This window comes from Cavia porcellus, unplaced genomic scaffold, assembly GCF_034190915.1.
Source record: "Cavia porcellus strain 051 isolate PalLab524CR breed Dunkin Hartley unplaced genomic scaffold, mCavPor4.1 scaffold_10, whole genome shotgun sequence".
Classification (NCBI taxonomy): Eukaryota; Metazoa; Chordata; class Mammalia; order Rodentia; family Caviidae; genus Cavia; species Cavia porcellus.
In genome coordinates this window covers 7,035,187-7,059,409 of record NW_026947493.1, presented here as the reverse complement: position 1 = coordinate 7,059,409, position 24,223 = coordinate 7,035,187, and the positions used below count along the sequence as shown (strand labels likewise).

At 40.2% G+C, this 24,223-nt stretch overlaps 1 protein-coding gene across 3 annotated transcripts in view; it reads right to left on the bottom strand.

Moving 5' to 3' along the window:
- Znf609 (zinc finger protein 609) overlaps positions 1-24,223 on the bottom strand; it is a 218,929-nt gene that overhangs the window by 177,268 nt on the left and 17,438 nt on the right. For 2 of the 3 annotated variants that reach the window (XM_063256953.1, XM_063256954.1), the window contains one exon: positions 7,742-8,615. The exons of the other annotated variant lie outside the window; for it this stretch is intronic. In XM_063256953.1, coding sequence (XP_063113023.1) covers positions 7,742-8,488 — 747 coding nt within the window. In that variant the 5' untranslated portion in view covers positions 8,489-8,615. The remainder of the gene's footprint in view (positions 1-7,741; positions 8,616-24,223) is intronic. 3 annotated transcript variants of the gene reach the window in all.

Here is a 24,223-nt window from a genome sequence, read left to right as displayed (position 1 = left end):
CATCAAGGATGTACAACTTCAGGGAACAGGATCCGTTAAAAATGCCTCCTCAGTCAGCCAGGGAAGAGTCTTGTGTGGCTGCTCTCAACCATGACTAAACTGTACTGAGAGAAATATATTTTAAAATATTAATATGGTCTGGCACCTTCCTGATGCTAATGCTTTCCAGCTCATCCCAATGGCACAACTGGGAAATTAACTGAAGAGAAAAGCAATCTTCCCCTGCTCCTGCTCCCCGATGCTCGTCCTCCACAGCTTTGCCATGCACACACTCATTTTATATATATACACAGAGATAAAATATGCTCTCACACACAAATATCTCTCTGCAGGAACCAAAAATCAAAGCCTAACCCCATGGTTTTTAAGTGAGCAAGTCCAATTTCCTTCTTTGTAGCTCTTGACACATGCTGGCTGGCAGCCGTCTGGATTTTTTCTGCCTTGTTCCTGCACTAGAAGGCTCTGCACTGCGGGTCGGGGGATGACAAGGAAATGAAGAGTGTAATTTCCAAGGCCTCTGAACATGGCCCTGTCAGCAGCTCTGGAGGCAGGTTACTCAAGCATGGCTTGAAGAGTGAAAACCACAGAGAGGAGGGCACAGCCAGCCAGCAATGGCAGGAACTCAGCTGTGTATGTTACTGCCACCTCCAGCCTTAAAAGCCCAAACCCTGCTGCCTTGCCTGAGAAGCTCTGCTGGGAAAACCTCTTATACTCAATGGCAAAAATACAAGTTCACACTGTGGTAGGAAAATTAAGAACTAGGACTTAAGATTTTTCCATGCACTCTTGTGTAGAAACAAAAACACTGAGCGCTCTTCCAGGGTCCATGATACTGCATATCCTGGCAGACCCACAGGAACATCCAACATACTCAACCCTACTCCAGGAACGCGGCCAAAACGGAAATACAATTCATAGGAAACCTGAACTTCAACCAGGCCACTTCAATATCCTCTGAAGCCTATTTCTGCCCTCACCCATTATAAATACCAGGGGCTACGGAATGTATCATTATTAGCACACAAATTTCCCAGCCTGGGTTTGGAACTTCTGAGCACTGTGTAGACATCTTAGCTAACATGTTTATCTGTTCATATGCTGGGCTTCCTGCATAGTGGAATGTCTCTATTTCAGCCCATTATTACTTAGCACAGACAGATATGTTTCAACTCGTTTTTTTAATATTTATTGAATGCTTCCAATGTACCAGGCACTGTTCTATATGTTTTATCTGAACTAATATCATCTCACAATAGCATTAGGTATGGACTATTTTTTTTCCCCAAAAACAGAACAATTTAAGCAACATAGTGTTTCACCACAGGATAACCTGACATAACAGTAGTTACCATAGTGTCTCTCTCCTTGAAATATTTGAGTATGCCTTTATGTACTATCAGACATAAAGGTATGGACTATTGTCTTCCTCATTTTGCAGATGGGAAACCACAGCAGTTTAGTAACATGGTCATGATCACTCAGTTAAACAACTGGCAAAGCAGGAATACAAATCCAGATAGTCTGGCCACAGATTACACTCTTAGTCACTAAATCATCTGTAAGAGTTGCTGTGAAATTAAAATTTAAGAGGTGGGTATTTAAAATTAGAAGGATCCCAATACCTACCTTATAAAAACAAATGTCAATGAATATATAGCAATTTGAGACATGGACATGGAAGCACAGGACATGTGAGGCAGGACCAAATCCTGCATGTTTGAAACTCAGAGGAGGTGATACACACGGTTTTACAGGACACATTTTCAGGAACTCTGTTATAGTTGGAGAGCAATAAATGCTCAAAAAGCAAGGACTATCAGGCAAAGTGGTACCTGCTTGCTAATCCCAGCGATTAGGAAAGGTGAGGCAGGAGTATCACAAATTTAAAGCCAGCCTAGGCAACTTTATGAGAACAAATCTCAAATTTAAAACAAAACCAAAAAGGCAGGGAGGAGGGGGCGGAAGTGGGATGGAGCTCAGAGGCAGAGCACTTGTTTGCATACGTGAAGCTCTAGCAGTATTGAAACAACAAAAACAGAGACCAGCTCTGCTTTATTCTCTGGTGTGTAAAACCTAGTAGAGTATAGTACAGTATTGAGAATTGAAAATGCCATCATTTTACATACTGGATGAAAAGAGACAACAGTATCCAGCAATGTGTCTTTTTATAATAATACCTACAATAAGTATGAAGATTGCCTATTAGCATTATGTTCAAGAAGTACTAGAACAGGTTTTTCTTTTTACCTGCAATTGTCAAACAAGGAAGGAACTATCATTAGATAACTGATACCAAAACAGAGTTAGGAGGAATAAATTCTAGAATTCTACAGTACAGGAGGATGACTACAGTTCACAATGTATTATATATTTTATAAGGAACTAGAAGAGTTCAAAGGTTCCCAACACAAAGAAATGATAAATGTTTAAGGAGATGGAAATGGTGATTACCCTGACTTGATCATTATACATGGCATCCATGTGCCAAATATTGAGACTGTATTCCATCGAGATGGTAAATTACCATATGTCAATTTAAAAAAGGAACTAGCTAGCCAGGCACGGTGGTGCATGCCTGTAATTGCAGCATTCGGGAGGCTGAGGCAGGAAGATCATTGCAAGCCTGGGCTACAAAATGAACTCAAGACCAGCCCAAACTATACAATGCAACCCTGTCTCAAAAATAAATAAATATTAAAAATTTTAAAAAGGAACTAGCAATGCCTCAACCATAACAATGAAAATATGGTTCATGAAACATTCCAACACACGTACATATGCATGTGTACACATACACACACACACCCATAAAAATACTCAAACTCAAAGAAGCATCTTAAAAGTAATTTTCCACTGGGCACGGTCACACATCTGTAATTCATTTTGAGAGGCTGAGGCAAAGAGATCACAAGTTGTTATCTAGACCCGAAAACTTATTCAGAGATACGACCTCAAAATTTAAAAGTAGTTGCAATATATATAGCTCAGTATGAGGGCCCTGGTTCAATACTCAGTACTGCTAAATCATCAGACAATCTAACTTTTCCTCTCTGTACACAACAGGACAGATTCTTCCTCAGCTTGAAATGGCTATTCTTTACAAAATCATCACTTTACCTGAGAATCCTAAATTGAGAGATCTTTTGTTTATTCAATGCTATAAGTCACTATGAAAGCAGTTTTGGGACTTAGGCATTCATATACTACATTTTTAAGGTAGTCTTCAAATTAAGAGATGGAGAAGCCCTCATTACTGCTAAAGATTCATTAAGAAATCCAAAGTAACAACATGCCATAAGAATTTGGCATTCATGGGGATGAGAGGAGAGTGAGAGGAAGGGGCCAAGTGGAAGTAAAAAGGATCAAAATGTGACACATATAGACATCAATTTCCCAAAATAAATGTATTTATTATGTATCACAAATCAATAATAGTAATTCTAAAATTATGGTGTCCAAGGGGCCAGGGGTTTGGCTCAGCAGTATCAGTGTTTGCCTGGCAAATGTGAAGTCATGAGTTCAATACCTAGTACAAAACAAAAAAAACAAAACTATGGTGTCCAGAAACCTTACTTCTGTTTGGGCTTTGCCACTGACTACCTGTGAGATCCTGGACAAGTCACATGATTTAAATCTCCTGGTCTAAGTTTCCTCTTCTGTAAAATAAGGAAAACGGACAAGTTAATTTTTCTCTGAGCCCTCCTTGAATTCCAACACCCAGAAGGAAAACAGAGCTGCTGAATGAAAAAATATATTAAGCAACAATTACAGAACAGAACTGTCCCACATAAATAGGAACTTTTCAATTTTTTCCATGAAGGAAAATGGTTGAGGGCATTTACCTTCAGGAAGCAAGGGTGACTGATACAGCCATCAGCAGCTGATAAAGAACACCTAGTGGAGGAGGATGGCATTAGCACAGAAAGCCCTAGATGAAAGGCATAACTGGAGACCTGATTTTGATTGGGCAATGAGGATTTCGACACAAGAGAAAAGAGCTGGAAGGCACAGACCGGGACAGGAACACAAAATCAAGAGCAAAGGAAGATGCTCAGTACATAATCACAAGGCAAAAAAGCACACTTATTAGCTTTTTGTTTTGCAGCCTAAATTAACAGGGAAAAGGTAAGTACATGTAGCATTCTCAAAGTAGCAGGAACTGACACAGAAAGAGAAGTGCAGTGCTTTCAGCTGCAAGATCAAAAGAAGCTAACTGAAGGCCAGGACAGGCATGTGGTTGCAAAATTCTAGACCTTTTAGACACGAGAGACTACTGGACACAGTATAATGATTCAGAGGGGAAAGAAGAGTCTCACCTTAAACTCCTGGACATAAGCCCTGACAGCTCCTGAACAGACACATCACTGTTATCTGTAGTTTGTGAATTCTCTTTTCCTTGCCTGTCAGAGTGGCGACAGGAGCACTAAGCTCAGGGTGCTCAGACAGGCACCCTTGCTCCTTTCCATCTCCCTCCATCCCTAACTTAACAACCTATCGATGTAAGAAAGGCAGGAGGCAGCAGGAGCCTGAAGGATCTGTTTTGTTTATTCCTCGACATTCCCTCCCTAGTCTCTTCAGCTGGCAGGAAGTATGAGGCAAGAGTGTTCAACATCAGGGCAGCAGCAATGCTAAGAGCCATCTGTGATCTCTCCAAAAATGCTAGGAAACAGCACAGTGAGCCTTGCCAGAGAGATGCAGTATAGCAAAACCAGATTCCATGAAGGGAAATCCGTATCTTTGGTGAATGGAAAATTTCCTCGGCCACAGCCTGAGATACCTGATGAGAGAGACAGAAGGCCCTCAGGTAATTTAAATAGTCAAATCTCCCTCATTACTAGTAGTTGACAGGGACAATTCTACACTGCACTGCAGCCACCATTGTCTTCTATTTCAAAGCAGGGCACAGTGGGGTGGGAGAAAGTCTAATCTAGACACTTTCCAAATTTCATGAGGTTCATCTCTTAATTCCTAGCTCAGGGAATGCAATTCCAGATTATATCCAAACACGTGTTTTGATGTTTTGATGTTTCGATTCTGTTGGTTGTCCCTACAAAGGAGGAATATTCTAAACTAGTTGGGTCATAGGCAAGCCTGTATTTCACAGCCAAGAAAACTTCCATCACCAAATGATAAATGAGCATTTCTTATGCCCAAAACCCTGCGGTTCTTTCTCAAGAGCTTATCTCTGCAAGGCTCCTAACTTTTTCTTTCTTCCTTCCTTTGTTTTTTGAGACAGGGTCTCCCTCTGTAGTTCAGGCCATTCTTGAACTCATTCTGTAGCCCAGGTTGCCCTTGACTTTGTAGCAATCCTGATTTTGTAGCAATCTTCCTGCCTCAGTCCCCTACATGCTGGAATTACAAATATGTGGCACCATGCCCAGCTCTTTCTTTTTTTTTTTTTTTTTTTTTTTGTCTTTTTCCTTTTTATCGGTATGGGGGATTGATCTCATGACTGCCTGCTTGCAAGGCAGGCACTTATGCCGCTGAGCTAAATCCCCAGCTCTTTCTTTTTTGCGTGGTGCTAAGGATCACAACCACGGATTCACCCTTGCTACTAAAGCACTTTATCACTGGGCTACAATCCCAGCCCCTCTTTTTCTAATCCATTCTAGAAATGCTCTCTCCTCAACACAGTGTATTTCCATCTCTAAGCCACTTCTAAACATTTATTTCAGTAACTATTTCACTGGCAAACGCACTATGGTAAAGCAACTGCAGAACCAGTGTATTCAAAACAGCTGAAGGAACAAAGGAAGGGCTGAGAAAGCAGGTTCTTGCTCATGGTAACATCAAACTGCATTGCAAATTTTCTGCTTTCAAAAGTGCTTTCCAGCAATTTTATTTTTCTCCAAAAATTAAAATGCCGTCTCCCTTTTCTCTTTCACTTGTCTCCTAGGATGACAAAGTCACATTATCAAGAGGCAAAACTCCTTGGCATCATGGTGTATTGTTAGCTGAATGGATTGCATCTTTCAGCCCAATTATAGTCTGAAGGGGAGCTACCCAACTAATCCCTGCACCTATATGAGAGAAAATGGGTACCATTTGCTTCTCTGTTGGAGACAATAATGGATATTTAGACTTAAATCCAGTATGAAGCTAGGCAACATTAAGCCTTTCACCCATAAACTACAATTGGGCTTAGAAGATTGCAACATAAGTATTGTAATAAAAAAGAAGATGAAGGCCACCCTCAGATGCACTTTTCGGCAGAGGAAAAGCAATGACTACCAACATGGATATATGGCAAGAATTCCTCAAGCCATATGCAGGGAATAGTCTAATGGGCCTGGAACAGAAGCAACAACTCCTACTACTCCTAGGCCTCTTTAAAACAGTATTATCCATCTGTACCCCCAGAGAAAATGGCAAATCACAGCCAGCACAGGATGAGCCATGCCAGAAACCAGCTGGAACTTTACTCCAATGAGGTGGACTACAGCATCTGCCACCTGAATGCAGGCAACCTCTCTGACAGCTGCCACTGGTAAAAGAGAATAAGCCATTGTATTATTACTGTAAGAAATTCACAGCTCTGTTACCAGAGAAGCCCAGATGTTGCTGAAAGCTACAGATGTGCCAGAGGCAAAGACCAATATACCTACAGCAAGAAAGCACAAGCTACCACTGAAACCCAGGCACCACCACCCAAATATACACATCCAGTCTTTATTTATTAACACTTACTTATGGAAATAGGTATTCCCTGCTGCAGCTGATGTAATTAGAGAGAAATCAATTTATACTGCATCTGCTGGGATCAGCTGAAAGCACAGGATGAGCTGAGCACAGAGCAGAAAATCAAGAGCCGATGAGCAGTTGATCACAAGGCCAGCTGCTCTGTAGGAAACTGGAAGCTGCTGAAGATGAAGGTAGCCTGGACTCAAACTTACTAGCCTGACAAGCTCCATTTCCTGAGAGACCAACAAAGATCATCTACCCAGAAGAGGGACACAATCCTAACCCTCCTGGGGCTGCAGGCACCTATCCTTCCAAGTCAAGCAGAAGGTAAGGTATCATTATACTACCTGGCGTTATACTACCTGGCAGTGATAAAACCACCAGGAGACCGATTCCCAATTACAAGAGGTACCTGGAAAACAGCTACTTTTTCAGTGGCCACAGAATCTTTCTAGGTCAAACTGTCACAGCAGTAACTTGTAAGGCCTGAGTGAGCTCTTCATAGCAGTTAGTGCCACCTGCCCCTTGTTTACCAGTCCAGATGCTGTGTTCCTTTGCTCTCTGGTAGCCACCACCAAACATGTGGTAGATAACCCCATGAAATTTCATTAATCTTTGTTCTAGAAACCCAGTACCATTTATCTCATTAAAACAGCACTCAACCGGTACATGTAACCAAAGGTCTACTAAATGTTTCAACTATTATAGTTTTGATGATACATGTCAATCAAACAGGAAACCACATAAAGGTTTGATGTCAGCTTCTAGCAACAAACGTCTGAGGTAGGACAATGACAAGGTAGCAGAAAATTCACACTACCAAGAAGCTACCCACAACAATCGATAGGCTATTCCACAATGTTCAGGCTTGCCATAAATGGGTCAGTAAGGAACCCTCTAATTTGGAATAAAACCACATTATCATTACCAGCTGCTCTGACCTTGTAATTGGTCATTACCCACAAACTAACGAGCCTCCCACAGAGTGCACACAGCATTTGGCGATTAATCCAGGGCAGTTTTGACTGGCAGTGGGCAGCCAGATCTGGCCACCTCTTACCTTTTCAGACTTGACTTTCTTTAGCGGGCGACACTCATTCTCCCCTTCCTCTGGCTCCGGTTTAGCTCCCAAAGGATTGAGCGCTGCCCCAGGCTCAATAGCTATACTCCCAAGTGGCTCCACAGCGCCTGTTTCCACCCCTGCACTTCCATCATACTGACCACCCCGTCCTCCCAAGGCAACTGGCTGGAGGACCCCAGGATCCTTTTCTGAACAAGTCCCCACTCCTTCGCTTCTCTCCTTCTTGCTCTTAGACGAACTGTTCTCTTTTTCCTTTTTGGAGCCGGCTACACTGCGTGACGCCTTAGCCGCCTTCTCCGAGCCTTTGGGAGCAATAGCAGCAATCAGGCCTCCTGCATTGGCACCATCTCCTGAGCGCCCCTGCACCTCTTTCTTGCTAGCTGCCCCCTCACTTGGAGTGAACAAGGAAGTCCCTGGAGTGGGTTTGCTAGTGTCTTTGCCACTCTTATTCCTTTTGGACTTTGATTTGCCTTCCTTCCCTTGAGGACCTGGCACTGGGGTCACAAACTTGATGTTGTCTGGCAGTGTGGCCACAGCATTGGGAGCCGGTATCCCCACCTCCTTTGAGCCTGACATTTCCAGTTTCTGCTGGTCCTTTTCCAGATCGGCGTCCAGGTCAATGATGAGATTCCCTACTCCAATGTCCCATTCATCCCCACTGTCGTATGTCTCAACCGGGTTTGCATCCACTCCTTTCCCTCCGGAGGCTCCACTGCTCAAGGACATCTTAGAGTCAACGTCCCACCTCAAGATTCAAGGCTCTTCCTTGCCCCCAGCTTTCCTATTTTCAGCTTCAGCTATGTTCTCAGACCTGCCACATTGGTCAGTACATGCCCAGTGGACAACATCATTGCTGGAAAAAGAAAATTTAAAAAGCTGTTAAAGAAAACAATACAGGCAAGGAGACAGCCTGAAATAAACTCCCACACAAAACAGACCCTTTCTGTATAGCAATCACATCACAACAGACAAGACAAACAGGTTAAAGTGCATTTCTAACCAAGCCACACTGGACTTAAGGAAGAGCCAATTCCCATTCCATCCCAGGAGGAAGTACAGTATTTACAGTTGCGCAGAAAGTTTGTGGTGAGTTAGTTTCCCTTTCCAGACCTATTTCTATTACCATGGGAAGCCGGCAATCCTCCCTCCACCAAGATATGTTAGGCCCTGGTATATCAGAGATTCAAGCTCTAGTACTACTTTACTGATACCTCATTTCTTCTTGCTTCTGAAAATGAGCTAGCAAAGTTTTAACACTCCTCTACTAGTAGACCCAAACCCTAGCAAAAATAGTACAGAAAAAGTTACTGTTCTAGTACTAGCAAGAAAAGGCTTAAGTATGCGTAAGTAAATAAAAAAGCAAACAGAATTTGGAAAGATGCAACTTCAGGAGAGGGGTGAAGACTTAAACTAGAGGAAAGAATTCTCAGAGAGGACTAAGAGAATTTCTTGAGGCCACAGAAGCTTCATGAGCCCTGTCAAAACTCTAATTTTCTCATCATATATGAAAAGCAGTGTTCAATGTGGTCTTCCCCACTTCCTACTAAAATATTTATGAAGCAGGCATGGTGACACATAACCTGTAATTCTACTACACTCTGGGAGACTGAGGCAGGAGGATTTCAAGTCTGAACCCAGACTTGGCAACTTAGTGAGACCCTATCTTGAAATTCAAACTTAAAAATGGGCTGGGGATGTAGCTCAGGGTAAAGGTGCTAGGTTCAAGCCCCAGTGCCAGAGGGAAACAAAACAAACCCATCAGGATGTGGAATAATTGTACTATACTGATAGAAACAAGAGGGTTTCATACCACACGAAAGAGAGGTAAAAGGGGGTAAGGGAATGTTAAATAGCAATTTACACATCTCCATTATCCTGACTTATAAAGCCTACGGAGCATACCGTCTAGAAAACCTGTAGTCAACATACACCATCCATGTTTATTTTTCAACAAAGCTAAAAAGTTCTGTTCTTGCTTACTTACTCCTCAGCACACCATCTTTTTATACCCATTTAAAAAATAACTTACATTAGCTAAAACAAGCAGAAAGCACAAACCAGTGGCGTCAGATTGAATTCTTCAAAGTGGCTAGCAGGTAAGTGCTACAGATAGCAGAAAAATAAGAAATTATGTTCTTACTCTATGCCTTTAGAACAGCGTCAAAGATCCAGAGTGTGGGAGCAAGAAAAGATGTCATCCAAGGACAGCAGAACTGTACCAGGTGAATGTCTGCAAGCAACTATGATTTAAGAGAAGGGGTGGACAATAATCTACCATTTAGCTGTAGATCTGAGTAGAAAACATATCCATGATCAAAGTGGAAAGCTTAACCCAACAGCATGTTTATTAACAAATATCAAGCTTATCTAAGTCTTACTTTATGAAGGCTGAACAAAAGTGTGTGTGTATAGTGGGAAGGAGTATGACAAAAAGTTTCCCACAAGACAAAGGAAATGTAATTCCTGAAAAGTCAAAGAGATGATACTTTTGAAAATGATCAAAACTTGCAAGGAAATTTTTAGTAAATGGTTTGGAATTCTCCACAGTACATAAAGATGAAAGAGTAGTAGTTTATTGGGAGTTTTTAAATTTTATTGCCTGTTGTGTACCAGGCACCGAACTAGGTTCTTGCTGAGAATACAGCAGTGAAAAAAACAAGTGAAAGAGGTCATAGAACATGATATGGAAAATAATTCTACTAGGAGAAGCCCTTGGCATTTCTAGGAAAGTGAGCGCTACACTCAGTCTCCAATATAGAGGATTATCAAGCATACTTCTTCCCAAAATCATTATCACCTCTGCAATCTTTACAACTGTAGCTAGCATTAGTACATACGCCATACTAATCCAAAGTTTACCCACTCTACTCCATAGCTGCACTACCATTAGTGTATAATGTAACCACTAAAACAACTCTATAAAACTTTCTTCTATAAAATAGGATTGCAACGAGGAAAGGCTTGAATATTATATATAGAAAAACATAAACATATAAAAATGTTAGTACTCACTGAGCTTCTGATGGTTATCATACTATTACTCTGGCTCACCTGATATACAGAATGGAATAAATGAAGTATACCAATAAAAAAGAGAATATATCAATAAGAAGGTGACTGGGGGGCTGGGGGTTTAGCTGAGCGGCATAAGCACCTGCCTTGCAAGCAGGCAGTCGTGAGTTCGATCCCCGGTACCGATAAAAACGAAAAAGACCAAAAAAAAAAAAAAAAAAAAAAAAAAAAAGAAGGTGACTGGCTGAAATGGAAAGATAACTTAGCTGAAAGAACAAAAGGACATATATAACAAGATAGGCATGGTAGAGCATGCCTGTAATCCAGCCCTGGGAAAGGTGAGGCAGTAGGATCATGAGTTTGAGGTTAGCCTCTGTGCTACATGCCAAGTTCAAGGTCAGTCTGAACTATACCTCAAGACCTGGTCTCAAAAATCCAAAACAAAAATTAATCAAAGGGAGCCAGGTGTGGCTCACTGATAGAGGGCTTGTGTAAATGTACAAGGTCCGGGTTAGATCATCAGAACACACACATTCACACACAAAAGATGCACTATCAATTAAAATTTGTAAGAAGAACTCAGCAACAAAAGAGAAATGAATCAGTGAAATACAAGACACTCCTATTTTTTTTTCTAAAATTAAATAGAAGTGGATAATGAAGAGAAAATAACGAAGGAAATGGAAGTAAAGCATTTAATGCCACTGAAGGAAAACAAAAGAGATCAGAACAAATGGGACAAGAGCAACCTATAGAAGACATCATACATGAATAACATTTTGAACAAAACAAAAATCTTGCATGCAGATTGGAAAAGTTCAGTACATTTTCAGCAAAATTAATTTAAAAAGCCAAACCTGCACACATTTTGTCAACATCTTTAAAATACAAAGGACAGGGCTGGGGATTTAGCTCAGGGGTGTAAGCACCTGCCTGCCAAGTGTGCTTGATCGTGAGTTTGATCCCCGTACAAAAAAAGAAGGACAAAAACTGGGCCAACTTCAGACTACTCCGTAATATTGTTAAAAGAGAATATCACAAAATTTTGGAGATTGTTATTCATACTAAATCAAGTTGTGTCTCATGTATAACAACTTTTCAGTTATATAAGCACATACACACACACACACACACACACACATTCTTTAAAAATAGCTGGAATACTAAAATCAGCTCAACATAGCATAAATTTAAGTAATTCTTATAAATTCAAACACCACTAAATGCGGTAACCTGAAGGGAAACCTCAATGCACAGGCTAGAAATTAACTCTAAAATGAATTGGAGGCAAAGTCAATACTTCATAAATTACAAAGTTAACACTCCGGAGGCTAAGGCAAGAGGAATGCCAGCTTAGTGATTTCAAGGCCATTATGCACAACATAGTGAAATCTTGTCTCAAAAAACAAAACAAAAAGTAAATAAATAAAATACATTAAACCGGGCTTGTTGTTGTACATCTGTAATCCCAGCACTCTGGAATGTTGAGGCAGGAGGATCACAAATTGAAGCCTGGAATGGGGAATTTAGTGACTCAGTGAGATCCTGTCTGGAAATAAAAAGTAAAAATGTCCAGGGATATAGCTCCATGTAAAGGTCAGTTTCAACGCCCAGTACTACAGAATAGTAACAATAACAACAACAATATGCTGGAGAGGTAGTTCATTGGTAAAGCACTTGCCTAACACATGTGAGGCCCTGGGTTCAGTGATACTGTTTGGCAGTGGCAGAAAGTTGAGGAATGATCATCTTATAAAAAAATTAATCTAGGGGCTGGGGATTTAGCTCAGCGGCATAAGCACCTGCCTTACAAGCAGGTGGTCGTGAGTTCGATCCCCGGTACCAATAAAAATGAAAAAGACAAAAAAAAAAATTAATCCGGGCTGGGGATTTAGCTCAGCGGCCTTGCAAGTGCAAGGTCGTGAGTTCTATCCTGGCGCATCCCCCCTCAAAAAAAGAGAACAAAAAAGTTAATCCTCCAGTTCCTTTTGTTCCAATTCCATATGTCACAGCAACATGTTTTATTTTGGTTTTAGTTTGTTCTTTCCAGGAAGCAATAATAATACTATTGCATTTTTTGAAAATTGTGCTTCTGAAAAGGGAGAGGCAAAAAAAAAAAAAAAAAAAAAAAAACAATGCAGTGATCTGGGTTCACTTTCAGATTCTTTATCTTGAGATAGTCATTAAATATAAGGACATGCTGGTATGGTATGGTATGGTATGGTATGGCAACAGTTGTTGGAAAAACTGAGGTCATATGCATAAAATATGAATGTTAGCACTGCCTAGTCAGAGATACCTCTCCAAAGCTGCATACCACAGGAAAAAGTGCTATACTCAGTTCTAGAAAGGTTAGTATGGGAGAATACAAAGAAGTTTGTTTCTCTTCTCACTCTGTAAGAAGAGAAAAGGTCTCAGTGGTTTCAATAGTGTAGAAAGGACAATATTAAAGGTAAGTGCTGGGGACTTAGCTCAGCAACATAAGCACCTGCCTGGCAAATATGAGGTCGCAAGTTCAATCCTCAGTACCAAAAAAAAAAAAGGCAGAAGGGCTGGTTAGCTTCATATATATGATGGTTGCAGTGTGAAAGAGAGAAAATTGTTCTGTGATGTTAAGGGTAGAAACATCAATAAGAAGTTTAACTCATAAAAAAACTTAATAAATTGAGATACTCAACAATGATCCACAAATGTTTAAGAAACTTATGCCTGGGGCTGGGGATTTAGCTCAGCGGCATAAGCACCTGCCTTGCAAGCAGGTGGTTGTGAGTTCGATCCCCAGTACCGATAAAAAGAAAAAAAAAAAAAAAAAAAGTCATGCCTATCACTGAAAGCATGTAAGCAGAAAAAGCAAAATGACTTGTCAAGTAAATATATAAATGATTAAATGATTCCTTTCTGAGAAGGTTTGTCTGGACATGCTGAGGGCCTTTTTAAAATCTTTAAGCCATGGATGCACTTATCAAAAAATTCTTTCCCTACCAGAAAACTACTTAGAATTTCTAAATGACTAGAATAAAAATGAAGAATATCCTGAAGACTGATTTTCAGTGGCTGTGATGTTCTTTTAAAAAGCTTCTCTTCTGTTTTGAAGAATAATGAATTATCATAATTATTTTCAACCAGACTATTTTTCAGTAATTCAGATTTTTTGGCTCAGCAAGCTTCCAGATCACTTTGGTGGTGCATTTCAAAAGGTACACTGTAAAATCACCAATGATTTTTTCCGACTACAGCTGCCAGACACTTTCCCATTGCTCCCTACAACAGCTCTGGCTTTATATAGCTAATAATCAACTCTCTGACAGGTCACTGCAGAGATGTTTTACCGCAGGAGGTGGGATAACTAACCTGCTAGCTTGGAATGAAAGCGCTGACCTCTTGCTTCCATAGCTGAGAAAGTGCAGAACATGGATAACCAATACCTTACAGAGACCACAAGCATTCACAATTTTCAGGAGTTTCTGTGAATAGCTTCCTCTTTTGCTGCTGCCTAAGTGTACCCCCACTTTCCTGCTTAGCAGTGCCATTCACCAGGCTCCGGAATCACTTGTTCACCATGACTTTTCAGTACTATCTGTGCTTTGTTCCTGTACTTTATCACCAAGAAACTCCTTTCTGCACGCATATGGGTAAGGGACCAAGACATCTCATGACATGCACTCCCCATCGTACCCACCCAATGCATTCATGTTCTAAAGTAGCACATCGTAACAACTGAAGTCCAGATCCCAGTTTCTTGTTTGCAACAGCTTTTAGACTCTCAGCCCACAGAGGAGTATGATCTAAATTACAATTTTCAACTAATTAATTGCTTTCAAGGGTCTTAGTCATACACAACACCACTTGTTTACCTCAAATAAATAAATAAGTCCTCTCTTCAAGAAGGCAAAGAATAAGAAAAAGATTTTTGAGTGAGGTTTATCTAAACAAACAGCAAGTGAACCCTACTTATATCCAATCAAAGCAAGAACAGCAACATTTGTCTTTCCTCCTTGTAGGAGCTATGCATACCTCCTGGACAGTTTCAATGAGAGTAGCTTTATTTAGCTGGTAACTTCCCACAAACGATCCCTTCTAAGCAGCAAATATACTGTGCAATGCTATTCTACTATAAATAATTTCTCCTTTCTTCCTCTCCTGTCATGGGTTTTGACTTTGGATGAATCTTCTTATAAGTTTCGGCTTGAACAAGTGACAGTTGTGTCAAAGTGTATTTAACCTGTTGGAAAAACTGAGGTCATATGCATAAAATATGAATGTTAGCACTGCCTAGTCAGAGATACCTCTCCAAAGCTGCATACCACAGGAAAAAGTGCTATACTCAGTTCTAGAAAGCTTGGTATGGGACAATACAAAAACTTAAATTTGTTTTTTTTTGTTTTGTTGTTGTTGTTGTTGTTGTTACAGTGCTGGAGATCAAATCTAAGGCCTTATGAATTCTAGGTTACCACTCTATCACTCAACCATGTCCCCAGAAGAATGATGTACTTGGAAGATGTGGTTTCGGGACTCAAATTTCAATTTACACCAGTCAAGCTGCTTCATTAAATATTAATTTAATGTGTCACCATAAAATCTAAGGAGAGCCAGGGATTTAGCTCAGTGGCTTAAGCCCCTGCCTGGTAGGCATGAGGTCATGAGTTTGATCCGTGGTACCAAAAAAAGAAGGAAAAGCCATTGTGCCCTAAGCATACTTTGAGGATCCAAAACTGAAATGTGCAAGACAATGCAAATATAAAAGATAATCCATATATTGTTATAAAGTTTTTGTTTTGTTTTGTTTTTGATACTGGGAAGTGAACTCAGGACCTTGCACTTGCCAGGTAGGCGCTTATGTTGCTGAATTATATCTCTGGCCCTCTTATAAAGGTCTTGTGTCTAAACTTAAGAAGGACTGATTCACAGTTAAACCCTTAAAAGACCATCTACAGTATTGAGAAAATAGTAATCTAGGTTTGCTTTTTAGACTACTCCTAACTTTGGGTGTGGTTCATAACACCTTATCCTGTAGTCACAAAAAATCTCCATCTTCCTTCAAAAAGTCTCTCAGGCTGTGTGTGTGTCCGTGTATTTGTGTGTGTGGTTTATGTTTGGATGATCCCCCCAAGCCTCATGCAGTCATGGAAGCAACTGAATTTAGCATTTGTGATTGGCTCCTTATTTAGCACTGGGATTGGTGGTGTGAGTTCTGTCCCTGCCCAGGAACAGGGCCAGCATACAATATAAGGGAGGGAAGAAGGCATGTTTTCCCCTTTTTGCCCTTTTGCTCTTGTCACTTGCAGCCACCATGAACAGTTATCCCTTAGCTATGCCACTCTGCCTTGGAGCTAGCTGAGTATGGACTGAAACTTCCAAAAAAAACTGTAAGCTAAATAAAGCTTTCATTCTTACATTTTGGGTGTCAAATACTTTGTCTCAGCAATGACAGAAAAATAACCAAGACAGCAAGAGGCTCTGAGTTCAACTCCCAGCAGCATAAAAAAGAAGTCTCCCAGGCCAGTACACCAGCCTCGGGCTCATTTTCATTTTCTTCCTTTTTTAGCACTAAGGATTAAATACAGAGCCTCATGCATGCTAAGTAAGCATTCTATTGCTGTCAATGCTCATAGTTTTACCATCTGGACTATCTGTCTTATCAGCTATTCCAACCTGCTAGACTGCTGACCCCACTGACATGACAGGCCTTCAAATCTCAAGTATGGGATGTTCAAAAGGGATTGAGGCCACAGGGAACAGTCAACAGACCAATGGAATATAACAAAGTTGTTGAGAAGGGAATCATATAATAGCATCCCTGAATTCCAGCTGCTGCTCTGAAATCATGCCACACTTAGCTAAGCTCAGGTGGTGCCAGTACAACATGTAAACCATCTTCAATGACTCTCAGCTTATGCAGCTGGAAGAAAAGGCATGTCCCTCTCCACCTGCCACACTTCAAGGAAGCTCACTAATCAAGTGAATTTTCACCTAGGGCTCTAACAAGAAACAATCAACTTCCCTTTGGGCCTCTTCCTTAATTTACTACATTAATTACTGTAACAAAGGGAACTGTGTCATTTTCTCAAGTACCATTGCTCTCAGCCCACATCTCCAATGGAGATCAAGCAACAGATTTTGTGCTTACAGAAGACATCTTATTAAACAAAGCTCTATATGCTGCAGCTCACAAGTAGTTTTATGGTCCTCATAGGCTGCCATTCTCACACAAAGATTATGAGGCTTGACCTATTGCATTTCCCTTAGTGATGGATACTTCCACCAGGCAAATGGTATTTGATAGGGGCTGAGGTTTGGATCCTCAGTGTTTGTCACCACTGTTCTGTGCCAGTATACATATCCCAAAACACGCTAAATAGCATACTGAATCTATAAGTAACTTGGCCCCAGCACTACAGGGATTCACTTAGTGAAACTGATCCATACAGAAAATCTTAACCAACACCTGTGTGTAAATAGGCCGAAAGAGAGAGAGGGAGAGAGAGGGAGAGAGAGAGAGAGAGAGAGAGAGAGAGATTTGAGAAACTAGCTCTGAATGCACATATTGTGACCAAGCATTAACTTTTCTGCATTTCAAACTTCTCATCTCTAAAACATGGCTTACAGGTTAAAAAAGAAAAAAACCTAGCACCTTTCAGAAAATACAAGGAATTACCTAAAATTTTATCTCCCTTCTTAAATCTGTTCAACAAGGACTCTAAGGAGGGGACAATGAAAACTTGCCTTAAGGAGTAGCAGTGTGTGTTTCTTTCTGCCAACTAGAAGATGGAATCTACATGCATATCCTTACACAGCTGCCCCGTCTACTTCTCCAGCTTTGTCTCATGGCCACACTGTTTCCTGTCCCCAGAACCTTTTTGCCTCATGGTTTTCACTGAAAGTCAGTCTCTGCGCATATCTTAACATTCCTCCCTTGTATGATTATGCAATTAACATCTATTTGTTTCACCAGAGTGTAAGCAACCTGAGGACAGACACACAAATCTTTCCACTCACCACTGACGGAGTGTTTGGTTCACAATCTGCTTTCAATAAATATTTCAGGGTCAGGGATTTGGCTAAGTAGCATAAGTGCCTACCTGGCAAGCATGAGGTCATGAGTTTGATCCCTGGTAATAAAAAATAAACATATATATATATATTTCAGTCACACAAATTTTCTCAAAAAGCAGAATCTTAACAGTACCCTACTGTGATTCTTCTTTTCTGGTCTAACTTCAGCTTGATTTGTCACTAGTTATAAACTATTTTCTAGTTATGATAAACAATTACCAAGCAGTCTTCAAATACATCAAAGTGTGCATTCCTCTCTTCACAATAAAGAAATGTACAATTTTTTAAGAGTCCAGGCCAGTGATGGCAAACCTTTTAGAGTTTTCAATAATAACAGTCAGCCAGCTGCAGCATGTGTGCCACAAGTTCATCACCACTGCTCTGTGCAAAGCTGGGTTAATTCCAGCACTTGGGGAGGCTGAGGTAGGAAGACCACTGCGAGTTCAAGGCCAGCCTGGGCTACAAAGTGAGTTTAGGGCCAGCCTGACCTACATACTGGAACCCTGTCGCAAAAAGACATTTAAAAAAACACAAACACCTAACTGCTCTAAAATACTATCTTAGCCTTAGGCTTCATCTTTGCACAGGTACTTCCAAAATAAGAGGTAAATCCACAAACTAGATGTTTTAAATGTAACCAACTCTCAGGAACCCCAATATACAAATGCTCCTTGATTTATGATGGAGTTCTCATAAACTCGGATCAGAAAAGTTCTGAAGTCCAAAATGTATTTAATATGCCTAACTTGCCAAACAAACTCCATAATTTCAAGACACAACACACAGAGAACTGTCACCTACCCTTGTGATTGTGTGGCTGACTGGGAGCTGCTGCTGCCCAACATGTAAGGGTAGCCCAGGTAAGTGTCAACATTCAGAATTTAAATATGGTTTCCACTGAATGTGAATCACTTTCACACACTGAGAAAGTTGAAAAATCACAACTGGAGCATCAGAAATCAAAACAATCCTGAGAACCCACCACGGTGGAACCCAGATGGCTATAGAAGGCAATTCATCCGCCCTCTTGGTAAGCACCTTTCTTCCAGTGCAAGCCAAGAGGAGCCCATTCAGTGGCTCCTGTGAGCATACCGGTGTGCGGGCTGGGAACCAAACATTCCCCAACACACCCCCCCCCCTTAGCACCTGGAGACAGAGGTCTGAGCATGTCTTGGGAGGATGACTGTATGCAATATAGCAAATATGGGGGATCTCCTATCTTCTGTTTGAAGGCAAATTTTTTCACTGTTTTGTTTCATTATGATTAACTGTGTTACTCTATTCAATATTCTCTTTCAAATGGTTTTATAATGTTCTGTTTTTTATTTGATTTTGCTCTACCTAATTGACTGGACAACTATTATGAAGATAACAAGATATACTGTGGTACCTATTACTGTTATCTCAGTAACCTGCTATGAAATTGTATACCAACTTCACTGCATTGTCTCAATTGGCTTTGTTCTGTTGTATTTTTACTACCTTCAAAAAAAAAAAAAAAAAAGACATCAAGACCATCTGTATATACCTAAATGTACATCAGATAAAAATTCACACTAAATACCTGTTAAAGATGGCAAAAGTGGTTATGAAAAGTGATCACATCTGGAAGGAGAATACTAATTAGGAAGAAGCATGAGGGAACCTTATAGGGTGCTGGAACTGAACTATAATGGGTATCTGTAACTGATAATAATTATATGTTGTATACATAAAAGTTGAGTTGCCAAAAACAAAACACCTGAGTTGCAGATAAGATTCACGCACTTACAGTTTTTTTTTTTTGTTTTTTGAGATAGGGTTTCTCTATGTAGTTCAGGCTGGCCTTGAACTCATGATGATCTATTAGCCTCAGTCTCCAGAGTGCTGGGGTTTCAGGTGTGCACCACACCTGGCCTTACTGCTTTTTTCTATGCATGGCACACTTTTTTTTTTCTAAATGAAAGAATAGGGGCCAGTGGCATAAGCGCCTGCCTGCAAGTGTGAGGTTGTGAGTTCGATCCCCAGTTTAAAAAAAAAAAAAAAAAAAGAAAAGAAAGTAAATAACGATGAGCAAGAGAACACCTTTCCTAGCTCATGGTCTTTGTCTTCAAGCAGCATATTTATTAATTTTCAGGGTTGGGGATTAAATCCAGAGCCTTGTGCATGTTAGCCAAACACACTACCACTGAGCTACATCCTCAGTGTAGCATCCTCTTAGAGTAGCAGTCTATGCAATGTTCTATTCCACTGATGACATTCATGCCATCAATTTTTACAGGTTAGGATATTCACAAGGGTGACAAGAAGGCAGGGAGGGAAAGAAGGAGAAACAAAGAAAGGGAAAAGGTAAATAGAAACTAATCAATTTATAGATTATTCAGGATTTGGATATACTGTGAGTTTTTGTGTTTTGTTTTAAGAGTAGGAAAATTTACCGGAAAAGGAACGGGGAATAGGAATAGCTCTTGATAGACAGAAGGGGTCCTGAATGGGTTGCCCTGTACTGTGAGATTTATAGATCAGAATCTGAAAAAATTAATTACTGATAGCAATATAACTGAACAAAAACTGAGATAACCAATGATATTACAACCTGAGGGGAGGGTTTGCATGTGTAAAGAATGGTGATACACCATTGTAATCCAGCATTCTGAAGGCTGAAGCAGAATAATCACAAGTTTGAGGCCTATCTGGGCTACTTGTGAGACGCTATCTTAAAATTTAAAACAGAAGAAGACAAAGACTCTTGGAGCCAAGTGTGGTGGTTCATGTATGTAATTCCAGCATTCTGGGAGGCTGAGGCAAATTTGAGCTCTGACAGGACAATTCAGTGAGACCATTTCAAAATTTCCAGCAGGGTTAGGAGGAGGAGTACTGATATAATTTAGTGTGAAGTCCCTGGGTTTAATCGTCAATCTCCTTCTACCTTCTCCATACATATACAAAAAAGGAGACAAGGGGTGGGGGGTACCTCAGTGATAGAGTACTTGCATAGTATGCATGAGGCCCTATAGTACTTCAGCACCTCAAAAGGAAAAAAAGCACAAAGCTATAGATTGTTTTAAACATAACTTCATTTAAGGCTTTCACATCCTTTGGGCACTAGCTGTGGCATCTATTTCTTGAGGCCACCAGAATACAAACTAACACAAAGATTAGATGAATCTGAGGAAGTTTTTTTGTTTTTTTTTTTAATTTAGTTTTGATTCCCTTTCTAATGGTGGCCAGCATTTCTCTGGCACACTCAGCCAATGTTTTCTACGAATAGCTTACTAAGATTCCTAGTCTCCTTTGGGGCTGCAATTGTTAGCTAAAAATTACTCATTCTAAGCAAAGTGGTTTAGACTTCCCACCTATTTTATTTTATTTATTTATTTTATGGTACTGAGGATTGAACTCACGATCTCAACACTTGGCAGGCCGGTACTTATGCCGCCGAGCTAAATCCCCAGCCCCTTCCCATCTATTTTTAAACATAATTCTTGTCCACAATAAAGCTCATCTACTTTTAATCTCACGCGCATAGTCAAGATACTTCTCAAGTATGATCTGAAAAATTTGGAGACCTAACTTCCTTGAAGAGTTCAATGTCATGGGAAAATCCAAATATTTCACTCACATAGAACATTTACTAAATATCAAGTGAGATGAGCATCATTGTGTAAACTCTTTCATATGGAACTTAGCAAGGTGGTCTGTAAAGGCAGTGCCATGCGAAAGCAGAAAGAACAAGAACAAAAACCCATGAGGAGCCAGAAAAATTCAGTTTGCTCTACTCTCCTTCGGTATGTAACCATCTCAGGCAAATCACTCCATCTCCCTGAGCCTCTAATCCCACCACTCAGGAGCATGGGACAGAAGAGTGCAAGCTGGAGGCTAGCTCAGCTCAGCAAGAGCCCAGAAACAGACATTGTCTCAAAAGCAAACCAAAATACCAAAAACCAAATATGAGATCATTATTCTATCGTATATAGCATAACACTCAGTAAAAACTACAGCAGCACCTGAAATCAAACTATATTTCTACATAAAAATATTTACTTGAACTAGAAAAAAGATTATTGGGGCTAGGGATTTAACTCAGCAGCATAAGTGCCTGCCTTGCAAGCAAGCAGTCGTGAGTTCGATCCCTGGACTGATAAAAGAAAATGATTATCAATAGTCTCCTGATGAAGCCAGATTTGTATCTTTCTTTTTTTTTTTTTTTTTTTTTTTTTTAGTTTTCAGAGCTTTACTGTTTTTATTTTGGTTCTTTTCAGACAAGAGTTTCACTATGTAGTTCAAGCCGACATTGAACTCACTTTATAACGCAGATTGGCCTCCAACTTGCGGTAATCCTCCTGCTTCAGCCTCCTGAGTGCTTAGATTATAGGCATGTGCTACCATGCCTGGTTACTCTATGGTTTTTAGAACTCAAAAAAGTGGGGCTGAGGATTTAGCTCAGTGGCATAAGCGCCAGCCTTGCAAATGTGTGGTCGTAAATTCATTCCCTGGTGCCAATAAAAATGAATAAGACGAAAAAAAAAAAAAAAGAACTCAAAAAAGTTCTATAGATCTATGAAAGAGTTTAAATTGCCTTTGGCTAGACCTTGCCAAAAGTCTCTTCAAACTAAGCAAGTTTATTGGCAACAATTCTGTCCATATATAATTATTAATGATTTATCCTATGTGGTATCTCTTCATAATGAACCACATGAATGCCTTGACCACAGTAAGCTGACCCAGTATTACTGGTGCCGAAGCACTTCACTCTCTCCCAACCCCACACCACCAGTACCAGGGATTGAATCTACAGAAACCTTTAACAATTCTTGTTTGTAGAGCTCCAGAGATCCGGCCATGGAAGGACTCAGGCAGCTTATTCACCCGCCCTTTTGGTTGGCACCTGCTACATAGGCCAGAAGGATAAGAGAGCACCCGAGATCCAGCCATGGAGGGACTCAGGCAGCTTATTCACCAGCCCTCTTGGTAAGCGTCTGCAATGTGGGCCAGGAGGAGAACAGAGCTCCAGAGACCCGGCTATGGAGGGACTCAGGCAGCTTATTCACCTGCTCTCTTGGTAAGCACCTGCAGGTTGGGCCTGGAGGAGAAGCATTACCTGTAAGCCTACTGCCACGTGGGCTGAAAAAATCAAGCACCCTTCTCCTGCCTGTCCCCTCCCCACTTAGCTACTGGGGATAGATGTTTCAACATTCTCTTTGGAAGGATGACCATATACAATATAGCAAATATGGGGGATTTCCTTCTATCTTCTATCTTCTGTTCAAAGGCATAGGTCAAAGGCATTGCTCTATTCAGTATTCTCAATTGTTTTTATAATGTTCTATTTTTGGTTTGATTTTACAATACCTAATTGATTGGACAACTATTGTTAAGTTAAAGAGATATACCATAATACTTATTACTAGTATCCCAGTATCCTACTGTGAAATCCTGTACCAGTTTCACTGCATTGTCTCGATTGGCTTTGTTCTGTCTTGTGCTGTTACATTTTTACTACTTTCAAAATTAAAAAAAAAAAAAAAAGAAATACATGTTAAGACTCATGCATTTGTAGAATCTATAAACAGTTTATGAGAACTGATCTTATGACACATGATGAAATGAACAGATACTTTGAAGAAAGAGAGACACTAAAATACCCAGTGCTGATCCTGGAGTGTCATAATGTGAAACCCAGCAATAGTGTTATTCCTTGTTCAGAATGATATTAGCCTGCTTATGTTTATTCAATGTCAACATAATTGAAGATATAGGTAACTGCATGTATGTTTAAGTGTATAGGATTGATAACCATATTTCTAAGTTTTTGTTGGATAGCTGAACAGAACTGGTTGCAATCTCACTGTTTGATTCCCCACTTTATAGGATCCACTTTAGTTTCTTGAATAACTACTTGTAAGAAGACAATCTGTAATCATCAACTAGTGATTTCTTACTGTTTATTTTTTCTTTGAAATTATGTATTATTTCTACCCGTTTTCTGTTTTGTTTAGTCTTTCTTTAAATTCAATTTTTTTTTTTTTTTTGTCTTTTTCATTTTTATCGGTACCGGGGATCGAACTCACGACCGCCTGCTTGCAAGGCAGGTGCTTATGCCGCTGAGCTAAACCCCCAGCCCCTAAATTCAATTTTAAAAAGAAGACACTAGAGTACACAGTGCTGATCACGGAGTGTCATGTGAAATCCAGCAATACTATTATTCTTTGTTCAGAATGATTTTAACCTGCTTTAGTTTGTTTAATCTAAACATAAATGAAGATATGGATAACTGCATGTATGTTTAAGTGCATAGGATTGACAACCATGTTACTAAGTTTTTGTTGGACAGTTGAACAGAACTTTTTGCAGTCTCTCTGTTTGAATTCCCACATGTTCTATTTTTGTGCCTTGAACAACTATTTGTACAACGAC